General features: G+C 45.4%; 1 protein-coding gene across 1 annotated transcript in view; it reads right to left on the bottom strand.

The window, feature by feature from the left end:
- The window catches only part of LOC141259483 (CD109 antigen-like), a 275,952-nt gene that overhangs the window by 115,920 nt on the left and 138,201 nt on the right, over window positions 1-21,831 (bottom strand). Inside the window, exons 21-24 of the mRNA XM_073675568.1 lie at window positions 11,317-11,430; window positions 10,615-10,833; window positions 10,371-10,512; window positions 6,029-6,205 (exon numbers count right to left, since the gene is read on the bottom strand). Of these exons, the coding sequence (XP_073531669.1) occupies window positions 6,029-6,205; window positions 10,371-10,512; window positions 10,615-10,833; window positions 11,317-11,430 (652 nt within the window). The remainder of the gene's footprint in view (window positions 1-6,028; window positions 6,206-10,370; window positions 10,513-10,614; window positions 10,834-11,316; window positions 11,431-21,831) is intronic.

Below are 21,831 nucleotides of genomic sequence, written 5' to 3'. Positions count from 1 at the left end.
TGGACCATTATTCCCGGTTCCTGGTGGTGGTTCCTGTTAAAGACCTGACAGCCCAAACAGCGGCCAGAGCCTTCCAGCAACACTTCTGCCATCCACACGGGTATCCGGAACAGGTCTTGACAGATCAAGGTCAAGCGTTTGAGGCTGAAGTATTCCGGGAGTTCTGCAACCTCTACGGCTGTAAGAAGATTCGGACAACACCTTACCACCCGCAAACCAACGGGCTGTGTGAGAAAATGAATAATATCATCATTGATCTCCTCAAGACGTTGCCCCTGGAAGAGCGCAGCCTGTGGCCGGAGAAGCTGCCAGACCTGATAGACTTATGCAACCTTATCCCGGTGAATGCTACAAATTGCACTCCGGCTTACCTGATGCGAGCAAGACCAGGTAAGCTGCCTATGGACCTGGAGATGGGAGTCCTGACACCCGAGGACACCTCCCCAGACGTGGACTGGGATACGGAACGGCGGCTAAAGTACAAAAAGGTACAGGAGAGTGTGGAGAGGAGTCTGGCTCAAGCGAGAGAAAAGCAAGAGAGGCTCTTCAACCAACACGCCCCTGCTGGTCCCCTGGAACCTGGAGAGCAGGTCCTGAAGCGGAAGAGAAGGCTTCACAAGCTAGATGACCAGTGGGAGAGCGACCCGTATACAGTACTGCAGTCCGACCACAACAACCCGAAGGTATGTGTAATTACCAAGGATGGAGGAGAAACCACTAGCACCGTCTCCAGAGACCACCTAAAACGGTGCCCCGAGCAACTACAGAGTGCAAGAAAAGATCAAGATGACCTTGAACCCGCAGAGGACAAGGAAGAAATGATCAGCACAGTTCTTGGAGAGTTTCCCCGGTCCTGGACTCGGATAAATGACGCAATAGTGGTACCCGTCCTACATTTCCTTCAACCAACCCAGCAGGAGCCTACAGGAGAGCAGGAAGAATCAGAGGGACAAGCAGCCCCGGAGGCAGAAGAACCCATGCCAGCAGCCCAGGAGAGTCAACCCTCTGCTGACAGTGAGCCTGCCATGCCTGCGGTAAACCAAAGGACCCGCAGACAGCTGCCTGCATTGCCTGTGAACCCAGCTAGTAGCTGTACCCTAAATGATAGTGGGGAAAGCCAGGGTAGACCACCACCAGACAGTGGGTTACGGAGGTCAACCCGGAGCACTAGGGGTCAAGTACCAGCTCGCTGGAAGATCTAAATGCACAGTGTATATATTTAATGTTTTATGTTTGTACCCTGGTTATTAATAATGTTTTTCCAGTTTTCCTAGATACAATGGACTGACAGGTTATGGACGGTGAATAACCGGAACTACCATGTAGATAGTTGCACCTGGTGCCATCTTTCGAAGATGACCACGGAAGAAAAACCTGTCCGGCGTGGCTCCCTTGTGGTCCAAAGTAGTTAGCTTTTACCTTGCCGCCACGCCCAAGGCCAGGAACTTGGGGTTTATAGGGACTGGTCCCCACACTGTGGAAAACTTCACCTTGTTGGGTGATATGGACACCCGGTCACGGAAGCGCCGTGACCTTAAGGACAAAATGCACTTGTAAATATGTTATTGTTTCTACCTTGTATTTGTGTTTCCTGTTTAGTCCCGGAGTACTAAATTTTAATAGGGGGGAATGGGTCACCCCAGGCCTGGATGCCACAAATATTAAAGGCTGTGTCTGAGAGCAGGAGGGAGGGACAGGTCAGCAGCAGCTGAGGAGTCCGTGAGGCAGAGGAGGAACTGCGAGCTAGGGACAGAGGCAACGAGAGCCGGTCCTGGCTGAGAAAAGCACACAACCGGACATTGGGGTCCGAGACTGTCAGGGTTGCAAGCCCAGCAGCAGAGAACCAACCCGCGAGGGATTTCAGGTCCCTTGGCCTAAGAAGCCTGGAGGCTCCGCCACACAGAGGGACCAGTACAGCGAGGAGAAAGCAAAAGGTACCCAAGGCCCGAGTCGCAAGCCATACAGGCGAGAAGTACACGGCCAGCTCAGGGACGTGGGCTATTACACCACGAAAAGGCGGATAGTCAGCAAGAGCATAGAGAGAACAGTAGGCCTACACACTCACCCTGACCAGTGGGGCTCACCCGAATGCTCTCAGATACCCAGGCCCACTCCTACTCGGTACTCCTGTTGGGTCAGTAATAATACCTACAATAAAGACCCTGGACTGTTTGAAGAGGACTCTGCACTCTTACTATTGCGGCCTGCACTATCACCCCTAGCACTCCCATACGCTGCCCTGAGGCTACACTCTTCCCATGGGGAGTTATCCTATCCCTGTGCTGCATACCAACACCAGCCTCAGCGGTCCGCCTTGCAGTGGTGGTCATCCCTGACCGCAATCCACGGGTGGCGTAGTCGGACATTCATAACTCTATAAATAGACTGCCACAGCATTTGGTCTGACCACCCTGAGCCACGGGATCGGGTTGCCACTACTACCCCCAGCATGGCACAGAAGCCCGGTTCCGGGTACCCCATGGCCCAGGGGGCGAGTCATATATATGCAATCTGTTGGTTAAGAAACATTATTATCTGCAAGCATCTCTAAAGTGTACCACTTAAATTCCTTGATTGGTTCCAAATCTACTTTATTTTCTGACACTGTTACTGACGTGTTTAATTATTCAATAAATTGCTTCTTTTAAAAATGTTTGAGAAAGAATAGATCGTTCTAAAGAGTTTGCTGAATTTGAGTGTGGTCTTGTAATGGGAAGCTACCTTTATAACAAGTCTGGTCATTACATTTTTTTCCCTCCAAAATATTCCTCGATTAACTATGAGTGGTATTATTGAAAAGTGAAACGTTTAAAAACCACAGCAACTCAGCCATGAAGTGAAAATTACGCAAAGGTTTCATAGTTGTGGGCGGTAGTGGAGGGCTAAACCTATAGGCTTAAATTAATTTTGATCAATATTAATATAAACAATTTAATTACAATAATTATCATTTTACATTAATATTGATTGTATCCCTTAATATTGAGCAGAATTAAGTTTGTTGACTAGCTGTTACTGCTAAAACATGATACAGCTGATGTTATTGTAACGTGTCACGTTACCACTAGCCGCTAACCAACACCAAATAATTGACTGCTTTTTATTAACTTTATAAATCATATTCTCCTGTTATTCAACCCTTGTACCTCAACAGCCCCCCCCACACAAAATTATATCCACACAGCCCCCCAAACAAAAGAATGTCCCCACAGGCTCCCACACACACCGTATGATCCCCTCACTGCCCTCCAACATAGTATGAATATCCCCACAGCTCCACAGCACTGTATGATGGACCCCCATATAGTATGATGGTCCTACAGCTCCCTACATAGTATAATCACCCTCCCATAGACAGCATGATGGACCACATAGCCGCCACACACAGTATGATGTTCCTCACAGCCCTGCACATGTTTTATGATGTTCGTAACAGCCACCAACACAGTCTTCCACACACAGCCTGCAACACAGAATGATGCCCCCTCAGTAACCCACACAGTACGATGGACCCCATAACTCTCAGACAGTATGATAACTCTACAGCTCGCCAAATTGTATAATTCTTACACATATTCACCCCACATCCGACTGACTTACTTAAGAGGATGCAAATACCAGTGAAATCGGGTCACTGGTTATCCCGTATGTTGGCTGGACAGAAACAGTAAAGAGCTAGATGTAGGTTGTGCACTTTGCCCAGGTCTGGTATAGTAGCATGCCACTGGCTTAGGCAAGTACATTAAACTGACAGACTCCTTTTAAAATTTGTCAACTGATTCATGCTACCCCAAACGACAGGCAGCATGAATCATGACCTGGCTGGATGAATGCAGCCATGTATGTTTTAGTCTAAAACACTCTGTCATTTCAGCAAATATACAGTACAGTTAGATGACCTGGCGCCAGATCAAATATAGCTTAAAGTCAAAGTCTAGTGCTACCCCCAGTTGACTATTTCTATCATCAATACAGGTGATTCACAGGTCTCTCCCTATGCACACACATTGGAAAAACCTTTCAATCAACTACGGCGGTATGGGGAGAGCTAGTCTCGTCTCCCGCTATGTTCCCCATCTGGAACTTTGAACTACCGTATTTTTCGGACTATAAGATGCACTTTTTTCCTCCAAAATTTTGGAGTAATGGGGGTGGGTGCGTCTTATAGTCTGCACCTATGTTTGGCTGTGGGTGGTGGAGGGTCTAGGGGGAGTGTCAGCGGGGGAGGAACGGAGAACAGGAGGCAGCAGCCACCTGCTGCAGCCTACCCTGTGCCCGCTGCTAAAGAAAATGAATATTCCCTGCTCCCCACTCCCATGGGCGTGGAGATAAAGGAATATTAATTTTCCTTAATAGCCGGCACACTGTAACCGCAGCACGGCTCCTTCTGCCGCTCTGCATCTGTGTGCCCGCTATTAAAGTCCATGACTATTTGCTACAACCCACTCCCATGGGTTATAGTGAATATTCATGGTCTTTAATAGAGGGCACACTGACCGCAGAGCGGAAGCAGGAGCCGCGCTGCGGCTACAGTGTGACAACTATTGAAGAGAGTGAATGGTCACTGCTCCCCACGCACACAGTCCCGGTGCGGGGAGCAGTGACTATTCAGACACAGCACTTCACTGTGTGAGGGCGCTTTGCAGGGACGCCATGCGCGCCCTGCCATGCACCGCTCACACAGTGAGAGTGTCAGCAGCAGAGCGGGATGCAGCGCTGGAGGAGAGAGGAGGTGAGTATGATTGTTTATTTTTTTTTGTTGGCAGCGTGATGGGGCTCAGTGGGTGCCATGCATACCAGGATGGAGGGGTGCCAAGCATACCAGGATCAAGGGGTGCCATGCACACCAGGATGGGGGAATCAAGGGGTGCCATGCATACCAGGATGGGGAAATCAAGGGGTGCCATGTATACCAGGATCAAGGGGTGTCATGCATACCAGGATGGGGGATTGAGGTGCCATGCATACCAGGATGAGGGAATCAAGGGGTGCCATGTATACCAGGATCAAGGGGTGTCATGCTTACCAGGATGGGGGATTGAGGTGCCATGCATACCAGGATGAGAGAATCAAGGGGTGCCATGCATACCAGGATGAGGAAATCAAGGGGTGCCATGCATACCAGGATGGGGGATTGAGGTGCCATGCATACCAGGATGAGGAAATCAAGGGGTGCCATGTATACCAGGATCAAGGGGTGTCATGCATACCAGGATGGGGGATTGAGGTGCCATGCATACCAGGATGAGGGAATCAAGGGGTGCCATGCATACCAGGATGAGGAAATCAAGGGGTGCCATGTATACCAGGATCAAGGGGTGCCATGCATACCAGGATGGGGGATTGAGGTGCCATGCATACCAGGATGGGGGAATCAAGGGGTGCCATGCATACCAGGATAGGGGAATCGAGGGGTGCCATGCATACCAGAATGGGAGAATCAAGAGGTGCCATGCATACCAGGATGGGGGATCAAGGGGTGCCAAACATACCAGGATCAAGGGGTGCCATGCATACCAGGATGGGGGATCTAGGGGTGCCAAGCATACCAGGATCTAAAAGTGCCAAGCATACCAGGATCTAGGGGTGCCAAGCATACCAGGATCAAGGGGTGCCATGCATACCAGGATGGGGGATCAAGGAGTGTCATGCGTGCCAGGATGGGGGGGATCAATGGGTGCCATGCATGCCAGGATGGGGGATAAAGTGGTGCCATGCATAACAGGATGGGGGATTGGGGTGTCATGCATACCAGGATGGGAATGAGGGTCATGTATACTAGGATGGGGGTGAGAGCCATGTATACCAGGAAGGAGGGGCCATATGGTCAGAAGCTGCGGTTACAAGATGGCAGTCAAGTACTGAAGCAGCGCCGAGAAGAGCGACAGGTGAGTATAGTACTTGGATCAGAGAACTTAGATTAGTTGCACCACTCTAGCCGTGAAATAAAAAAAAAAAAGCGCTGGAGTGGTGCTTTAAACAAAATGATTTTCCCAATGTAAGCATTATTCTTCTGCAGAAAAATTACCTCGCTCCATATATTCTATGGCTCTGTTCCTGGTATCCTGCTTAAGCTGGTTAGTTGTTGTTAAATATAATAGTATAAAGATGTTCGGTGCAAAATTGATCATGTTTTGCTCTCCACATCCATATGGCATCATAATAAGTGATTCAAGTCCATTTATTGAAGGTCCAAGGACATCGCCTGTTAAAAAAAAAAAAAAAAAATAGCATATATTGGATTTAGCCATAGCCATGTAAATGACATTATTCTCATTAAGTGCACTTTCCTTTACGGACAATACAATCTCACACAATCTCTTTCGTGTTATCTTGTACAATCCTTTTAAAAGAGTTTTCAAACTAATAGAGATGTCCTTATATTAGTAAATCAGAAGACCAAATGTCAAACCTTGTTTACTTGCTATCTGCATTTTAGCAAAATAGAGAAAATGAAAAATGTAGTCATATTGGCTGACACTTTTGAGTTAGATTCTCAGGAGCTGTGAGCAAAGCATCATTTAGTCAGAATGTCCTATTAATAAAGTATTGTTTTTACCATCACTTAGTTGAGAAGTAGAGTGATGATCAATTTGGCTGCACTTGCTATTACTACTGCAAAAAAAAATTTGCACATAAAACATACAGGGTGGTCCAAAAGTAGGTGGCCAGAAAATAATAACATTTATTTTGATTTATATATAAAATTATATATACTAACACAAGCATAACATTGACAATTACATTTTATTCTGAACAATAATACAAAAGCCCTTCAATTTTATCAATGCAGGTGCTCAAACTGTTTTCCATTACAATTTGCACAGCTTTGAAGTCGCCTCTTACGCTTCGACAAACTTTTTTGCACAAGTCTCTTTGGGTATTAATTTCTTGAAATGCATCTCTTATGTAATTTTTCAAATCACTGACACTTTTTGGTTTTTGACTATAAACTTTGTCATTGAGTACTCCCCAAAAGAAAAAATCCATTGGGGTCAAGTCTGGTGAACATGCCGGCCAATCAAGTGGGCCTCTTCGGCCAATCCATTTATTAGGAAATGTTTCATCAAGATACTCGCGGACTACTCTTGAATAATGTGGAGGGGCCCCATCTTGGAAATAAAGGTAATTTGAATTAGGCTGTTGTTGTAACTGGGGAACAACTTGATTCATTAGCATTTTGAGATACTTATCTGCTGTGATTGTTCCATCAAAAAATATTGGTCCTAAAACACCAAAACTTGAAAAACCACCCCAAACATTGACACCAGGCTCATTTAGTTGTTGCTCTAATGTTAAATGCATGTTCTCATTATACCAGTAAATACAATGTCTGTTAATATGGCCGGATAATTTGAAAGAAGCTTCATCACTCCACATAATGTTATCTAAAATTACTGGATTTTCTTCAATTTCATTAAGCATAATCTCACTAAATTGCAGCCGCCTGTCTGGATCATCCTCCAATAAACCATGAATTAGAAGTGGACGATAAGCTTTCCACCCAATAGATTTCAGGATTCGCATGATAGAAGCTCGTGAAATTCCCAAAGAGGCTCTCCTGGTGGACTTTTTTGGACTCTGAACAAATGTTTCAGCAACAAGTTGTTTATTATCTTCTGTACAGACTGTTTTGGGTCGACCAGTTTTTGGAGCATTAAGGATTGAGCCAGTGGCATTGAATTTGTCACGAATGCGGTAAATGGTTTGTCTCTTTGGGGCTTGAGTACCAAATGTTTCAACCCATTTGCTCTAATGGTTTCAGCATTTTGAGATTTCCAATACCCTGTTAAAATCCATGTTCTTTGTTCTGTATTTAAATTATTTGCCATTATGTGTTATCTGAATTATCTGAAAAGAAAACAGATTTGGGGGAGATCTATCTGTGAAAACTAGATCTGTGAAACTGGCTCAGTTGCCCTTAGCAACCAATCAGATTCCACCTTTCATTTTCCAGAGTCTGTGAGGAATGAAAAGTGGAATCTGATTGGTTGCTTAGGGCAACTGAGCCAGTTTCACTTTACACCATGTTTGATAAATCTCCCCCTTCATAACCTTGTTACACTTTCTGTCCACCTACTTTTGGACCACCCTGTATAAATACTGAAATTTTGCTTCTGCTCTCCCAGTTTACTAATATATAGCCATTTTTTAGATTACAGTGGAAACCCTCTGTAACCCCTTTACGATCAGGCAATTTTTCATTTTTTCATGTAATTTTTTAACTACCTCTCTTCCAAGAGCCATAAGTATTTTATTTTTTCATAGACATAGCTGTATGGAGGTTAGTTTTTTGTATTGTTTTGTAGTTTTGAATGTTGGCACTATTCATTCTACCATACAAATTGACTGGAAAATAGAAGTTCCAAATGCGGTGAGATGGTTAAAAAACACAATAATGCCATTGTTTTAGAGTTACGTTTTAATGGAATTAATTTTGCAATAAATGTGACTTGGAAATATGATTCTCAAGCTCAGTAGTACAATTAGGGCGATATCGAACTTGTACAGTTTTCTTTATTTAATTAGGTTGTCAAGCCGAAAAGAAAAGTTTTTCAGTGGCTGTAAAAAATAAAGTGATCCTCACCAACGGATTTGAGCAGCATGCTGATGTATTTCTGATGATGCGCTGCTCAAGTCACCTGATCTTTGCAGCCAATCAGAGACCAATAAAATGATCACTTTTCAGTTTATAGAGCTGTATGAGGGCTTGTTTTTTTGTGTGGTAAGCTGATATCTTTGCTGGTACAAAATAGGGTAGGCAAAGTGACTAAAAAATGGCAATTATGCCATAAAATATTGCTTTAGAGTATTTAACTTAGGAGGAGTTAAATAATTTTATACTTTTACAGATGCAGCTATACCAAATATGTTTATTTTTTTATTTTTAATGGTGAAAAGGGGGATTATACTTTTTATGCTTTTATTATTTATACTTTGAAAGGGGAAAAGGTAGATGATTGAAATTTGTATGTTTTTTTTATGCATTTAAACCTTAAAAATACTTAAGGGACTTGAGCCTGCAATCATTTGTTCTATAAACTGTAATAGTACAGTATTGCAGCACTGTATATAAGAAAACAGACTACTATGAAGCCTAGTCTGTGGCTGAGCTTCACAGGGGTACTAATTCAACAGGCGCCCAGCTGCCATTGTATGAGGACGCCTCTCAGACAAGGGCTGCTGGGTGCCTGTTGAAGTAGTACTCCAGGCCACATCCACTGTACATAGACCTTGTTCAGCTCCTGAGTCCGCTCCATAGATCGGTACATAATATAGGACGTACCAGTATGTAATATTTTCAGAGGTGCATCAGTGCAGAAAGGAAGACATTATTAAAAGGGCTTTGAAAACTATAAAAGTAAAAGTACCAATAGTAACAAGATTCAATTCGTATTAAAGAAATCTCTTGAGGTGTTTTCAGTTAAGCTCCCATGATGAGTTTTTGGTGCTGTATATTTCCACTGCACAAAAAAAAACACAGGTCCTTAGCGTTTCAGAAAAATGGAAGAGATTTATAGAAATCTAATGCCCATTTTGCTTGTGGTGCATGGTTGAAATCCGCAACATGTCAGTTTCTCTTGCGGGTACGCTGAGTTTTATGTTTGGATTTTCCCCATAGACTTGCATTAGATGCAGAAAATCCACAGGTAAAAAACCCACACTTGCCTTTTTTTGTGCGTTTCCGCTGTGGAAAACCACAAAAACCGCATGTGATCCACACATGATTGTATCAATAATGTTTTGTTACAACTAAATACCAGGAAGTAACAAAAACAAAGTAGTTTTACTTAATTTGTGACATTACAAAAAAGAGACAAAAAAATACAATGTCAAAAATGTGGTAAAAACGCTCTAAAATGCAATGAAAAATAAAATGCAAGTAACCAAACTTAGCGAATAGGGGCAAAAATGCTGCGGAAAATATGCAACATCAAAAACTCACCAAATACTCATCATGGGTACGTAGCCTAAGGCTATGTTACTACAATGAGCTTGAAACCAAAGAAATCCACTTTATTTCAGTGCACAGGGCCTTTGCCTCCTCCAGTCTTTGAATGACAAGTCACTGTTTTTTCCGTGACCTGCCTCTTCTGTTTAAATTCTCCTCTGCAAACAGAGGAGGCAGGCGGAGGGGCCGGGAATCACAGACAGGGAGGAGAAGACCCAGAACACAGTCCGGCCCCTGTGCACCAAAATCTAATTAGCAGAAAACTTGATATGGTGATTAAATAAGAACCACAAAGCAGATTTCTTCACCAAAGGTATCAATTTAATTAATTACTGTTACAACGCCCTTATAGCAATGTCTATACTTTACATTACAAAATCATGCTGACAGGTTCCCTTTAATGTTAAAAACTTCTTACCAACAACTGTGACAAACCCTTCTATGGTGTCTGCTATAACATCACTAGGGAATGCAAATGAGAAGTTCTTTGATGCAGTCTTCACTGTAGTATTAAGCTCCAAGAGAGCCGATTGTGAGTAGAAGTATTTCACTCCTTCAGCCTGTAGAACAAGTACACAAGAAGTTGGTATATATTTTTTATTAAGCATTATAAAATCCTTACAGAACTCGCCACCAGGATGTGGATAAAGTATATATTTTACCTTCACTAGAATAGTTTTGGTTAAAACTTCTGAAGATGCTTTTGATGTCACTGTCACTTTGAATGTAACGTTACCCAGTTTTTTGGGGTTTATTGGAAACAGAACAGAAGTTCCAGCTTCACTTTGAACAGTCACATTATATTGGCCTGGTACAGTTCCTGCACTGTTATTAGGTATAAGTATGTCAAATGAATTGTTGGATTCCAAAGTGACCACAACCTGTAAACATATAAGGGAAAATAATTATAATTAATAATGATAGCTAAGGGCAAATAACACTCTAGACCTCTCCTAGACTTTGGTCTTCATAAGACAAGTTTGAAAGCATTAACGGGTTTGCCCAGTACTTTTATATTGGTGGCCTATCCTTAGGATAGGTCATCAATATCAGATCTGTGAGGTGCAATACTCAGCACCCCCTGTGGCCATTATATAGCTGACAGAACTGGGTAGTTCCGCTAGGTAACTGAGCACATTCAACTGCCAGCACTGAGAACAGTTAATCAACGGGGGTGCCGGGTTGTCACAGCCCCACCAATCTGATATTGATGATCTATTCTAAGGTCATCACAGTGGCACTTTTTCTTGAATGAAGCTGACCATGTTTTTAACCTACAATTTTGCTTGTGGGTGTTGAAGTGAAATGAACAGACATGGCAAAAACTATTAGTAAATAAAAGTGTTAAAAAAGGAAAAACATACCTGTAAGTTTTCTTTCAAGGAGTTAAATAAACCGACTTCTATAATACATTGTTCACCTCTTGTTAGTGAAAATGGTGTGTTGAGTACAGCTGTCAGTGGCTTGAAAACAGAAATCTACAAAACAGCAATTACAAAACAGTATTTTAACTTCAGTATACATTGGTGCATTATATTGGTTGAATTGAAATGCCTAAATTTCAATGGTCCTGAAAATGTTTCTCACACAGAATTGCAAAATAATCTGAACTTTAGCAAAACTAGAAGAAGACTGAGCAGAGATAACAAATTATGAACCTCATCTGATTCAATTCCAAGTGGTAGCAGCAGATATTATGCCAGCTCCTTATTTGTCTTCTCTACTCCTACACCAAAAATGTATATGTTTTTCCAGAACTGCCCAATAATCGCCAACATTTCATTAGATCTCACTGATCCTGTTGTATAATGCAACATGGTTCATATCAGTATTTGCAAGCCAAAACCAGGGTCAAAAATTCAAAATTGGTGATGTGTTTCTATTATACTTTCTCTCTGATAGTTCCTTACCTGGTTTTGGCTTACAAATACTGAGGTCAAATACTGACCGAATACTTGATGGTGTGACCATAGCCTAAATGACATACTCACAGGAGCAGAAAATTAAACAAGAGCAAAAACTGGACATTTTAGACCTGCTAACAGGTCCTCCTTAACCCCTTCACAACATCTGCTGTACATGCACGGCGCCACAGGAGGTGGGTTCCCAGATACTGCAGAGTGACGATCCCGCTGGGAGCTCCCTCCCAGGGTTGGCGTGATCTTCGGGGGGGGGGGGGACACTATATGATATCTATCTATCTACAGTATATCTATACATATATATATATATATATATATATATATATATATATATATATAGATAGGTATATATGACTGATCGCAGGTGTTTAACCCCTGTAATGCCACTGTCAATAGTGACACCAACATCGATCGGCTTGCAGAGGGAAGGGGCTCCCTCTCTGTTAAGGTTGGCTAAACGCAGTTGCACTCGCATTATGTCAGTGATCTCTATGGCCTCTATGGTGACCCTGGGCCGAACGCTGGCAGCGGGGTCACCCAGGTAAGGTGGCCTGTAAGTTCTTGCTGAGAGCAGGAGCTCACATACCTCCTCCCTGTGCTCAATTCTGCTCTTATGGCACTTAGGAGCTCTGTATATGGAGTTCACAAACTATTCTATGAAAATTTGTTCTCCAAAAGTCAAATAGCGCTCCTTCCCTTCCGAGTTTTGCCATGTGTCTAAGCAGTACTGTACAGCCACATATGGTATATTGCTACGTTCAGCAGAAATTGTGTGACAAATTTTGGTGCCATTTTTACCCTTTTCCCAGAGCGAGGCCAGCAGCACACAGGGGGAGGGAGGCAGAGTACCCCAACAGACAGGAAGAAGCAGTGTGGTGGCTGCAGACAGAAGGTGGGCAACCATTCCCCGTAACACCAGCACGAGGGACGTTGCCAGTACAACCGGTAGGTCTTCCAGAGTCTGGAATTTTTTTAAAGACTCTGCTGATAATCCCAAAAAGGCCATTTGTACCACCTGCCAGGCCAGCATCAGCAGGGTTGACAAAACTACCAGCCTGACCACCACCAGCATGATCAGGCACATGTCATCAAAGCACCCGACTTTGTGGGGCGAACCCCAGGGTCCACGACCAGTGTCAGCGGGTGTCACCACTGCTTCTTCCACTGTTGTGCGTGTAAGAGAACCCCCTGTTGTGTGTGCAAGGCAATCCCCTGTCCATACTGCATGCAAAGATGCCTCCTCCTCTCAGTCTTCACTTGTTATGGCAGTTCTCAAGAAACAGCATCAACGTCCACGTCCCACCGCAGCGTTCAATTGTCCATATCCCAGACCATTGAACGAAAGAGCAAATTCGCAGCCAATGCCCCACAGGCCACAGTCCTAAATTCGCACATTTCACGACTGCTTGCATTGGAAATGCTGCCTTTTAGGCTGGTGGAGATGGAATCCTTCCGCAACCTTATGGCGGTGGCCGTCCCTCGGTACTCTGTCCCCAGCCAACACTATTTTGCCCGGTGTGCCATCCCCGCACTACACAAGCACGTGTTCCAAAACATCTGCCGTGCCCTCAACAACGCAGTTACTGGGAGAGTCCACCTGACAACCGACACGTGGACAAGTGCTTGTGGCCAGGGACGGTACATCTCCCTGACGGCACACTGGGTAAATATAGTGGAAGCCGGGACCCAGTCGGACCTTGGGACGGAACACATCCTCCCCACACCGAGGATTGCAGGACCTATGTAAGTCAGAGTTGCCCCCACAGTGTACAGCTCCTGCGCATCATCCTCCTCCTCCTCTTCCTCCTCATGTTCAGCCTCCATCTCAGATATCACCACATCAGTTACAAGCTGGAAGCACTGCAGTACTGCCTCAGCCAAGTGGCAACAGGCTGTGCTGAAACTCATAAGCTTAGGTGATAAACCTCACACTGCTTGTGAGTTGTGGACAGCTGTGAAAGAGCAGGCAGATCTGTGGCTGAGACCGCTGAACCTACATCCAGGCATGGTTGTGTGTGACAATGGCCGTAACCTGGTGGCGGCTCTGAGGCGAGGCGAGATCACACACGTACCATGCCTGGCTCATGTGCTTAACTTCGTGGTTCAGCGGTTTCTTAAATCGCACCCCGAGTTGCCAGATCTGCTCGTCAAAGTACGCCGCCTGTCACCTCATTTTCGGAAGTCGGCTACAGCTTCCGCCGCCCTTGCTGTGTTGCCGCAACGTTTGCAGCTTCTGGCACACCGACTGGTGTGTGATGTCCCCACACGTTGGAACTCTACCCTCCACATGTTGCAAAGGATTTGTGAGCATAAGAGAGCAGTTGTGGAGTACCAGCTGCAACAAGGCCATCGATATTCAGGTCAGACTCCACACATAAGACCTCAGGAGTGGACCTGGATGTCTGACATATGTACCATCCTGACAAACTTTGAGGAGTCCACCAAGATAGTGAGTGGCGATGATGCCATCATTAGCGAAAGAATCCCACTTGTCTGTCTTTTGCAACGCTTTCTGCAGAGAATTAAAGAGGAGGCATTGCAGCCAGAGTATGATGAGATGGATCAAGAAGCCGTAGCGGGCGATTACACACAGCCCAGCCTCATCTCATCCCAACGTGCATTGGGGGACAATGAGGGAGAGGAGGAGGAGCGAGGGGAGGAAGAACAGGAGCTGGTATCATGCGCTGTAGACGGTAGTACCTGTACAACTGTCATACCATCGGTTCAGCATGGGTGGCCTGAGGACACGGGGGAGGAGGAGGAGGAGGAGGAGAGCATGGTCAGTCGTAATCTTGGTGAGGACACGGAAGTCTTGCCCGTTACCAGTCTGGCACGCATGGCTGACTTTGTTACGCTGCCTTAGCCGTGACCCTCGCGTTGTCAAAATGTTGGGTGACAGTCATTACTGGTTGCTGACACTTTTAGACCCCCCGCTACAAGGAGAACTTTCACTCTCATATTCCTGAGGTGGAGAGGTTTACAAAAATGGGGCAGTACCAGAAGGCCCTTGCTGCAGAACTGTTAAAAAAAAATTCCCATCTGAACACGCTAGTGGCAGAGATCACAGTTATTTGCCCAACCAAGGTGTACAGGCGAGAGAGACACAACTCCAATCCAGCAGAGGCAGGGGAACACTGTCAACGTTCTGGGACAGTTTTCTGAGACCCGCCCAGCTTACAGGCCCTGAGGCGCGGGGTACTCTCACAAGGAGTGGAAAGTTTCAAAAGATAGTGAGGGAGTACCTTGCCGACGGTACCAGCATCCTCCGTGATTCCTCTGCGCCTTTTAATTATTGGGTATCCAAGCTGGACACTTGGAATGACCTCGCTCTGTACGCCTTGGAGGTCCTGGCCTGCCCTGCCGCTAGCGTGTTATCAGAGTGTGTTTTTAGTGCCGCTGGGGGAATTATAACTGATAAGTGCACTCACCTGTCAACTGACTATGCTGACAAGCTGACCCTTATCAAAATGAACAAGGGCTGGATTTGGCCAGACTTCTCATCACCACCAAATGACAGCAGGGTAACATAAAGTCAAATCCACTGTGTTATTTCGGGAGGTGTATTCCCATGCACCGCTTCACACCCACACATGGGTATACGCTTCCTCATTTCGGCTGTTTTTGCACTTCTCCTTATCCTCAGCCTTCACCACCACTATACCACCAGGGTGACTGTGGTCCGTGTAGCCAGCATTGCAAGTTCCTCCATCCTAATTTTTGGCAGCTTTTGCTTGGAAGGCATAGGCAAAGACTATGCGAGACCCACTCCCCAATAATGGAAATAATGTTTTTAATATGCTCTACTGCATGGCTCTTGTAAGGGGCATTGCAAGTTCCTCCATCCTAATTTTTGGCAGCTTTTGCTTGGAAGGCATAGGCAAAGAATATGGGAGACCCACTCCCCAATAATGGGAATAATGTTTTTAATATGCTGCACTGCATGGCTCTTGTAAGGGGCATTGCAAGTTCCTCCGTCCTAATTTTTGGCAGCTTTTGCTTGGAAGGCATAGGCAAAGACTATGGGAAATCCACTCCACAATAATGGGAATAATGTTTTTAATATGCTGTACTGCATGGCTCTTGTAAGGGGCATTAAAATCATCTTGTTAAGCTACTGTGACCTCCATGTCTCTTCCAAGGGTCGTTGATATTGTCTTTTTATTCTACTGGGACCTCCACGTCTCTTCCATGGGGCATTAAAGCTATCTTGTTAAGCTACTGTGACCTCCACGTCTCTTCCAAGGGTCATTGATATTGTCTTTTTATTCCACTGGGACCTCCACCACTCTACCAAGGGGCATTGATATTGTCTTTTTATTCCACTGCGACCTCCACCACTCTTCCAAGGGGCATTGGTATTGTATTTTTATTCCACTGTGACCTCCACCAGTCTTCCAAGGGGCATTAATATTGTCTTTTTATTCCACTGCGACCTCCACGTCTCTTCCAAGGGGCATTAAAACCGTCTTGTGAAACGACACTGAACTCCACGTCTCTTCCAAGGGGCATTAAAATCATCTTGTTAAGCTACTGTGACCTCCACGTCTCTTCCAAGGGGCATTGATATTGTCTTTTTATTCCACTGGGACCTCCACGTCTCTTCCAAGGGGCATTAAAGCCGTCTTGTTAAACCACTCTGAACTCCACGTCTCTTCAAAGGGGCATTAAAATCATCTTGTTAAGCTACTGTGACCTCCACGTCTCTTCCAAGGGTCATTGATATTGTCTTTTTATTCCACTGCGACCTCCACCACTCTTCCAAGGGGCATTAATATTGTCTTTTTATTCCACTGCGACCTCCACGTCTCTTCCAAGGGGCATTAAAACCGTCTTGTGAAACCACACTGAACTCCACGTCTCTTCCAAGGGGCATTAAAATCATCTTGTTAAGCTACTGTGACCTCCACGTCTCTTCCAAGGGGCATTGATATTGTCTTTTTATTCCACTGGGACCTCCACATCTCTTCCAAGGGGCATTAAAGCCGTCTTGTTAAACCACTCTGAACTCCACGTCTCTTCAAAGGGGCATTAAAATCATCTTGTTAAGCTACTGTGACCTCCACGTCTCTTCCAAGGGTCATTGATATTGTCTTTTTATTCCACTGCGACCTCCACCACTCTTCCAAGGGGCATTGATATTGTCTTTTTATTCCACTGGGACCTCCACGTCTCTTCCAAGGGGCATTAAAACCGTCTTGTTAATCCACTCTGAACTCCACGTCTCTTCAAAGGGGCTTTAAAATCATCTTGTTAAGCTACTGTGACCTCCACGTCTCTTCCAAGGGGCATTGATATTGTCTTTTTATTCCACTGCGACCTCCACCACTCTTCCAAGGGGCATTGATATTATCTTTTTATTCCACTGGGACCACCATCACTCTTCCAAGGGGCATTGATATTGTCTTTTCATTCCACTGCGACCTCCACCACTCTTCCAAGGGGCATTGATATTGTCTTTTTATTCCACTGCGACCTCCACCACTCTTCCAAGGGGCATTGATATTGTATTTTTATTCCACTGCAACCTCCACCACTCTTCCAAGGGGCATTGATATTGTCTTTTTATTCCACTGGGACGTCCACATCTCTTCCAAGGGGCATTAAAACCGTCTTGTTAAGCTACTGTGACTTCCACGTCTCCTCCAAGGGGCATTAAAACCGTCTTGTTAAACCACTCTGAACTCCACAGCTCTTCCAAGGGGCATTGAAATGTTGTTTTTAATTACCTCTAACCTCCACGACTCTTCCAACTGGCATTGCATTTCCTCCTAATTTTAGTCTGCTTTTGCTTTTCAATGCATAGGCTAACACTAAGGGAGACCCACTCCCCAATAATGGGTAGAAGGTTTTTAGTACGCTGTAATCCACGTCTGTTTCAAGGGTCATTGCAGTTCCTCATAATTTTTGGAAAGCCTTCCATTCACTGCTTAGGCCAACAGTGTACAAGAGACCCAGTTGCTATAAATGGAAAAAATGGTTTAGTTAAGGCCCTCTGACCTCCATGTCACTTCCAAGGGGCATTGGAGTGCCTTGAAATTTTTGGTAGGCATTGCACTCACTGTATGCCCTACAACTGTGTAGCTGAACCGCTCCTATTAGTACAGAAACATATCCTACAAGACATGTGTGGTTGACTGGCCTGATATTGATGTGAATGGTCCCTGTTCCTCCTGCTCTTTCTCCTTTGCCACCACCTTATCCATCATTCATCACCTGAAGCTTTGTTTTAACGGGAGTCATAGAACTAGGATCGTAGCAGGAAAACATCCAGCAATCCTCGGAGGAGGTAGGATATGCGCAAAAGCGCTGACCACCTCAGGCCTAGCCGCGACTACATACATGCACTTGCATTCCAAGGAACAGAAAGCTAAGGAGATGGATGGCCTCATGATCATGAATAATTTACTTGTTGTGTAGGAGGCCGACCACTGCTGCTGTCTACCTTTTGAACTTTGTGTTGAAGCCTGATTGACCCAGGACCCGCAATCCTCTATGTCTGGAGGATGTGTTGCATCCCAGTGTCCAACTGTGTCCCGGCTTCCACAATATTAACCCAGTGTGAAGGCATCAGTGAGATGGACCATCCCTGGCCACATTCACTTGTCCACATGTTTGTGGTTAGGCTGTCCTTCCCATTAAATGCACTGGGGAGGTCACAGGTAATGTTTTGGTATGCGCGCTTGTGTATAAGGCGCACCGGGACAAATAGGGGCGGCTGGGGACCATTTATGGACACCCGGCCACCCCCAGGCGGCTGGGGACCGTGTGTGGGCACCCGGCCGCAGGGCGGCTGGGGACCAAGCGTGAACACCCGGCCGCCGGGCGGCTGGGGACTGAGTATGAATACCAGGCCGCCGACACAGCCATGACGTGGTGGCCAGATTCCGCCTCCACATGCCTAAAAGGCCCAATTTCAAGTGCAGGCAAGCAGTATGGTATTGCATGCTGGGGGTGGGTGGGTGGCAGGTTGCATACTTGCGCTTGCATTGCAAGGAAAGGGGGAGGTACAATTGAACACTGCCCTGGGACAAGGACTTGCACGGGGATAGTTGCAAGTCTGCATCTTCTGATGCGGCAAGGATCACTTCTGATGGGCACACTTTTAGGCAGTGACCTGGGTGTCAGGGATGCTTCAGAGAGGGTTTTCAGGCTGGTCCCTCATGTTACCCTTGTTACACCTTCATCAGCGAAATGGACACCTCGTCACGGGACTTATTGTAACATTGTTGATGTAGTTATTATTGTTATTACTATTGTTATTGTTGTTACCTGTTTTAAAAATGCTTCAGTCCAGGAGTACTGAATTGTACTAGGGGGGAATGTGGCACCCTGCTACTACAGATACCACAGGACCCAAAAGGGTGCATGGACGGACTACTCCACAAGAGGCCCTCACTACATTACAAACACCTCCACCCTTCCACCTCATACCACCAGAGGGAGCCCTGTTAGGGATATATATATATATGGAGGGTGGAGTTAGTCAGAAAGTGGGACAGTGTGCTGACACTTAGACCAGTGAAGAAGCAAAACGTGAGCTGCTGTGTGTGTACTGAGGGCCCTAAGTGTGGCCGGAGGCAAAGAGGAGAAAGGAGTTAAGGGGGCAGAGGAGCATCACAGGCTCACCCCAGAATACAAACCGGACACCGGGTCAATGCCTACAGGGTCCTCTACACCCAGTAGGGATTACTGGCACACCAGGAGGATTACAGATCCCTGGTCGACCTGAAGCTAAACCCTTTACAGGACTAGGAACCATGAAGGCCCCAGCGTCCAGGGATAGTGGTTGCCAGAGAAAGGTCCTACTACCAAGAGACAGGTGAGAGAACAACACAACACAGAAGCTAGGCCCAGTTGCAGGCTGGCCAGGAGCTTAGAGAGAGGGAGAAACGGACCAGGAGGCCTTATACCCACTCACTGGGGAGAGTCCAAAAGTGAACTCTTCCTACCGAGTACCCTGGACCGTACCTGACATCTGCACCAGTAAAGGTACTGAAGTGAATCTCCTGTCTGTCAGTAACTCCTGCTGCGCCATCTCGTCTGTACTACAACGCCCAGCATCACCATCGGCACCTACACTGCCCTGGGGCTGTGCTCTGCCTGTGGAGAGCCGCACCAACCCAGCTGCCCTAACACCTGCCCCGGAGGTCTGCAGCAGCGCTAGTATCCGTTACCAGAAGCCACAGGTGGCGTGACAAGACAAAAACTGTTACCGACCAAAAACCCCTTTTTCAAGAGAGACCCCAGAGTACGGGCCCGGGAGCCGACTGTCGTGACATCCTAAACAAGGTAAAAGGCCCGGGTACCGAGTCCCCTATATCCCCCTGGCGAGACACTTCCAGGGGTCTTCCCCATGCTGTTCCCATGCCTTTTCAGCACTGTATGCATGTGTCACACAGCACATGGCCAGATATGGTTGTAAAATGTTAAAATTACATTTCCCGGTGAATACATTTTGCAAAAACACATTAAAAATGCTACTTGTGAAAATAGCCCAAGGTGTGGAGGAGTATTTTTTGTTTTGGTTATTTATTTTACCTTATACACAAGTCTTTACCCTGGATAGGATGTTCCTTAACATATTTCACAGGAAAACAGTTTCAGTTTCGTTTTTGAACTTTTTATTGTGAGCCTGTAAAAGTGGCTTTATACCTCTGACCACGTTGTTGACAGCAGTGACCTGGGGGTCAGAGATGCTTCCTGGGGCGATCCCCATGCTGTCCCCATGTCATTTGAGCACTGTCACTATCGTTTTGGGCACTGTTTAGGCTTTCTACAGACTGCTGGAGGTGCCGCCGCAAAAATGCTTTGGTCTCCCATAGACTAACATTGGGCTCATTGCACAGGTCGAGCACCCGAGTATCACGGTGCGCTCGGCCCAAGCTTCGAGCACTCGAGCATTTTAGTGTTCGATCAACACTAATTTTTACGTCTCAACGTTATAAAATTCTGTAAAGCATCTGTGGGTTTAAGGTACTCCCCACACATCTAAATAAATTCCTCGAGAGGTGTAGTTTCCAAAATGGGGTCACTTGTGGGTGGTTTTTACTGTTTAGGCACATCAGGGGCTCGGCAAATGCAACATGATTTCCACTATCTATTCCAAACAATTTTGCACTCCAAAAGTCAAATAGTGCCCATTTCCTTCTGAGTCTTGCCGTGCATCCAAACAGTAGTTTCCCACTAAATATAAGGTATCAGCGTAAGCAGGAGAAATTGCAAAACAAATGGTATGGTCCATTTTCTCCTGTTACCCTTGTGGAAAGGAAAAATTTGTGGCTTAAGCAACATTTTTGCTGGAAAAGTGTATCTTTTCATTTTGACAACTTAACATTATAAAATTTTGTGAAGCATCCCTGGGTTCAGTTTGATCACCATACCCATAGAGAAGTTCCTTGAGGGGTGTTACTTCCAAAATGGGTTCAGTTGTGGTGGATTTCCACTGTTTAGGCACATCAGGGGCTCTGCAAACAAGACATGGTGTCCGCTATCTATTCCAGCCAATTTTGCGCTTCAAAAGTCCAATGGTGCTCCTTCTCTTCTGAGACCTGCCGTGCACCCAAACACTAGTTTTCCACAAAATATTGGGTATCAGCGTACTTATTAGAAATTGCACAACAAATTTAATATTCCATTTTCTCTTGTTATCCTGGTGAAAATTAAAAATTTGGGGCTGAAGTAAAATTTTTGTGGGAAAAAATAAAATGTTCATTTTTCCCTTCCACATTGCATTAATTCCTGTGATGCACCTAAAGGGTTAATAAACTTCTTGAATGTTGTTTTTAGCACTGTGAGGGGTGCAGTTTTTAAAATGGTATCAATTTGGGTATTTTCTGTCACTTAGGCCCCTCAAAGTCGCTTCAAACATGATCTAGCTTGAGAAATTGCTGATAAACTTTTAATCCTTCAAACTTTGTAATAAAAACAAAATTATGTTTCAAAAATGATGCTGATGTA

Source organism: Phyllobates terribilis, unplaced genomic scaffold (assembly GCF_046119375.1).
Source record: "Phyllobates terribilis strain yellow unplaced genomic scaffold, ASM4611937v1 Scaffold_3__8_contigs__length_932513732, whole genome shotgun sequence".
NCBI lineage: Eukaryota > Metazoa > Chordata > Amphibia > Anura > Dendrobatidae > Phyllobates > Phyllobates terribilis.
The sequence above is the reverse complement of the archived record's forward strand: the minus strand, read 5'-3'. Positions and strand labels throughout refer to the sequence as shown.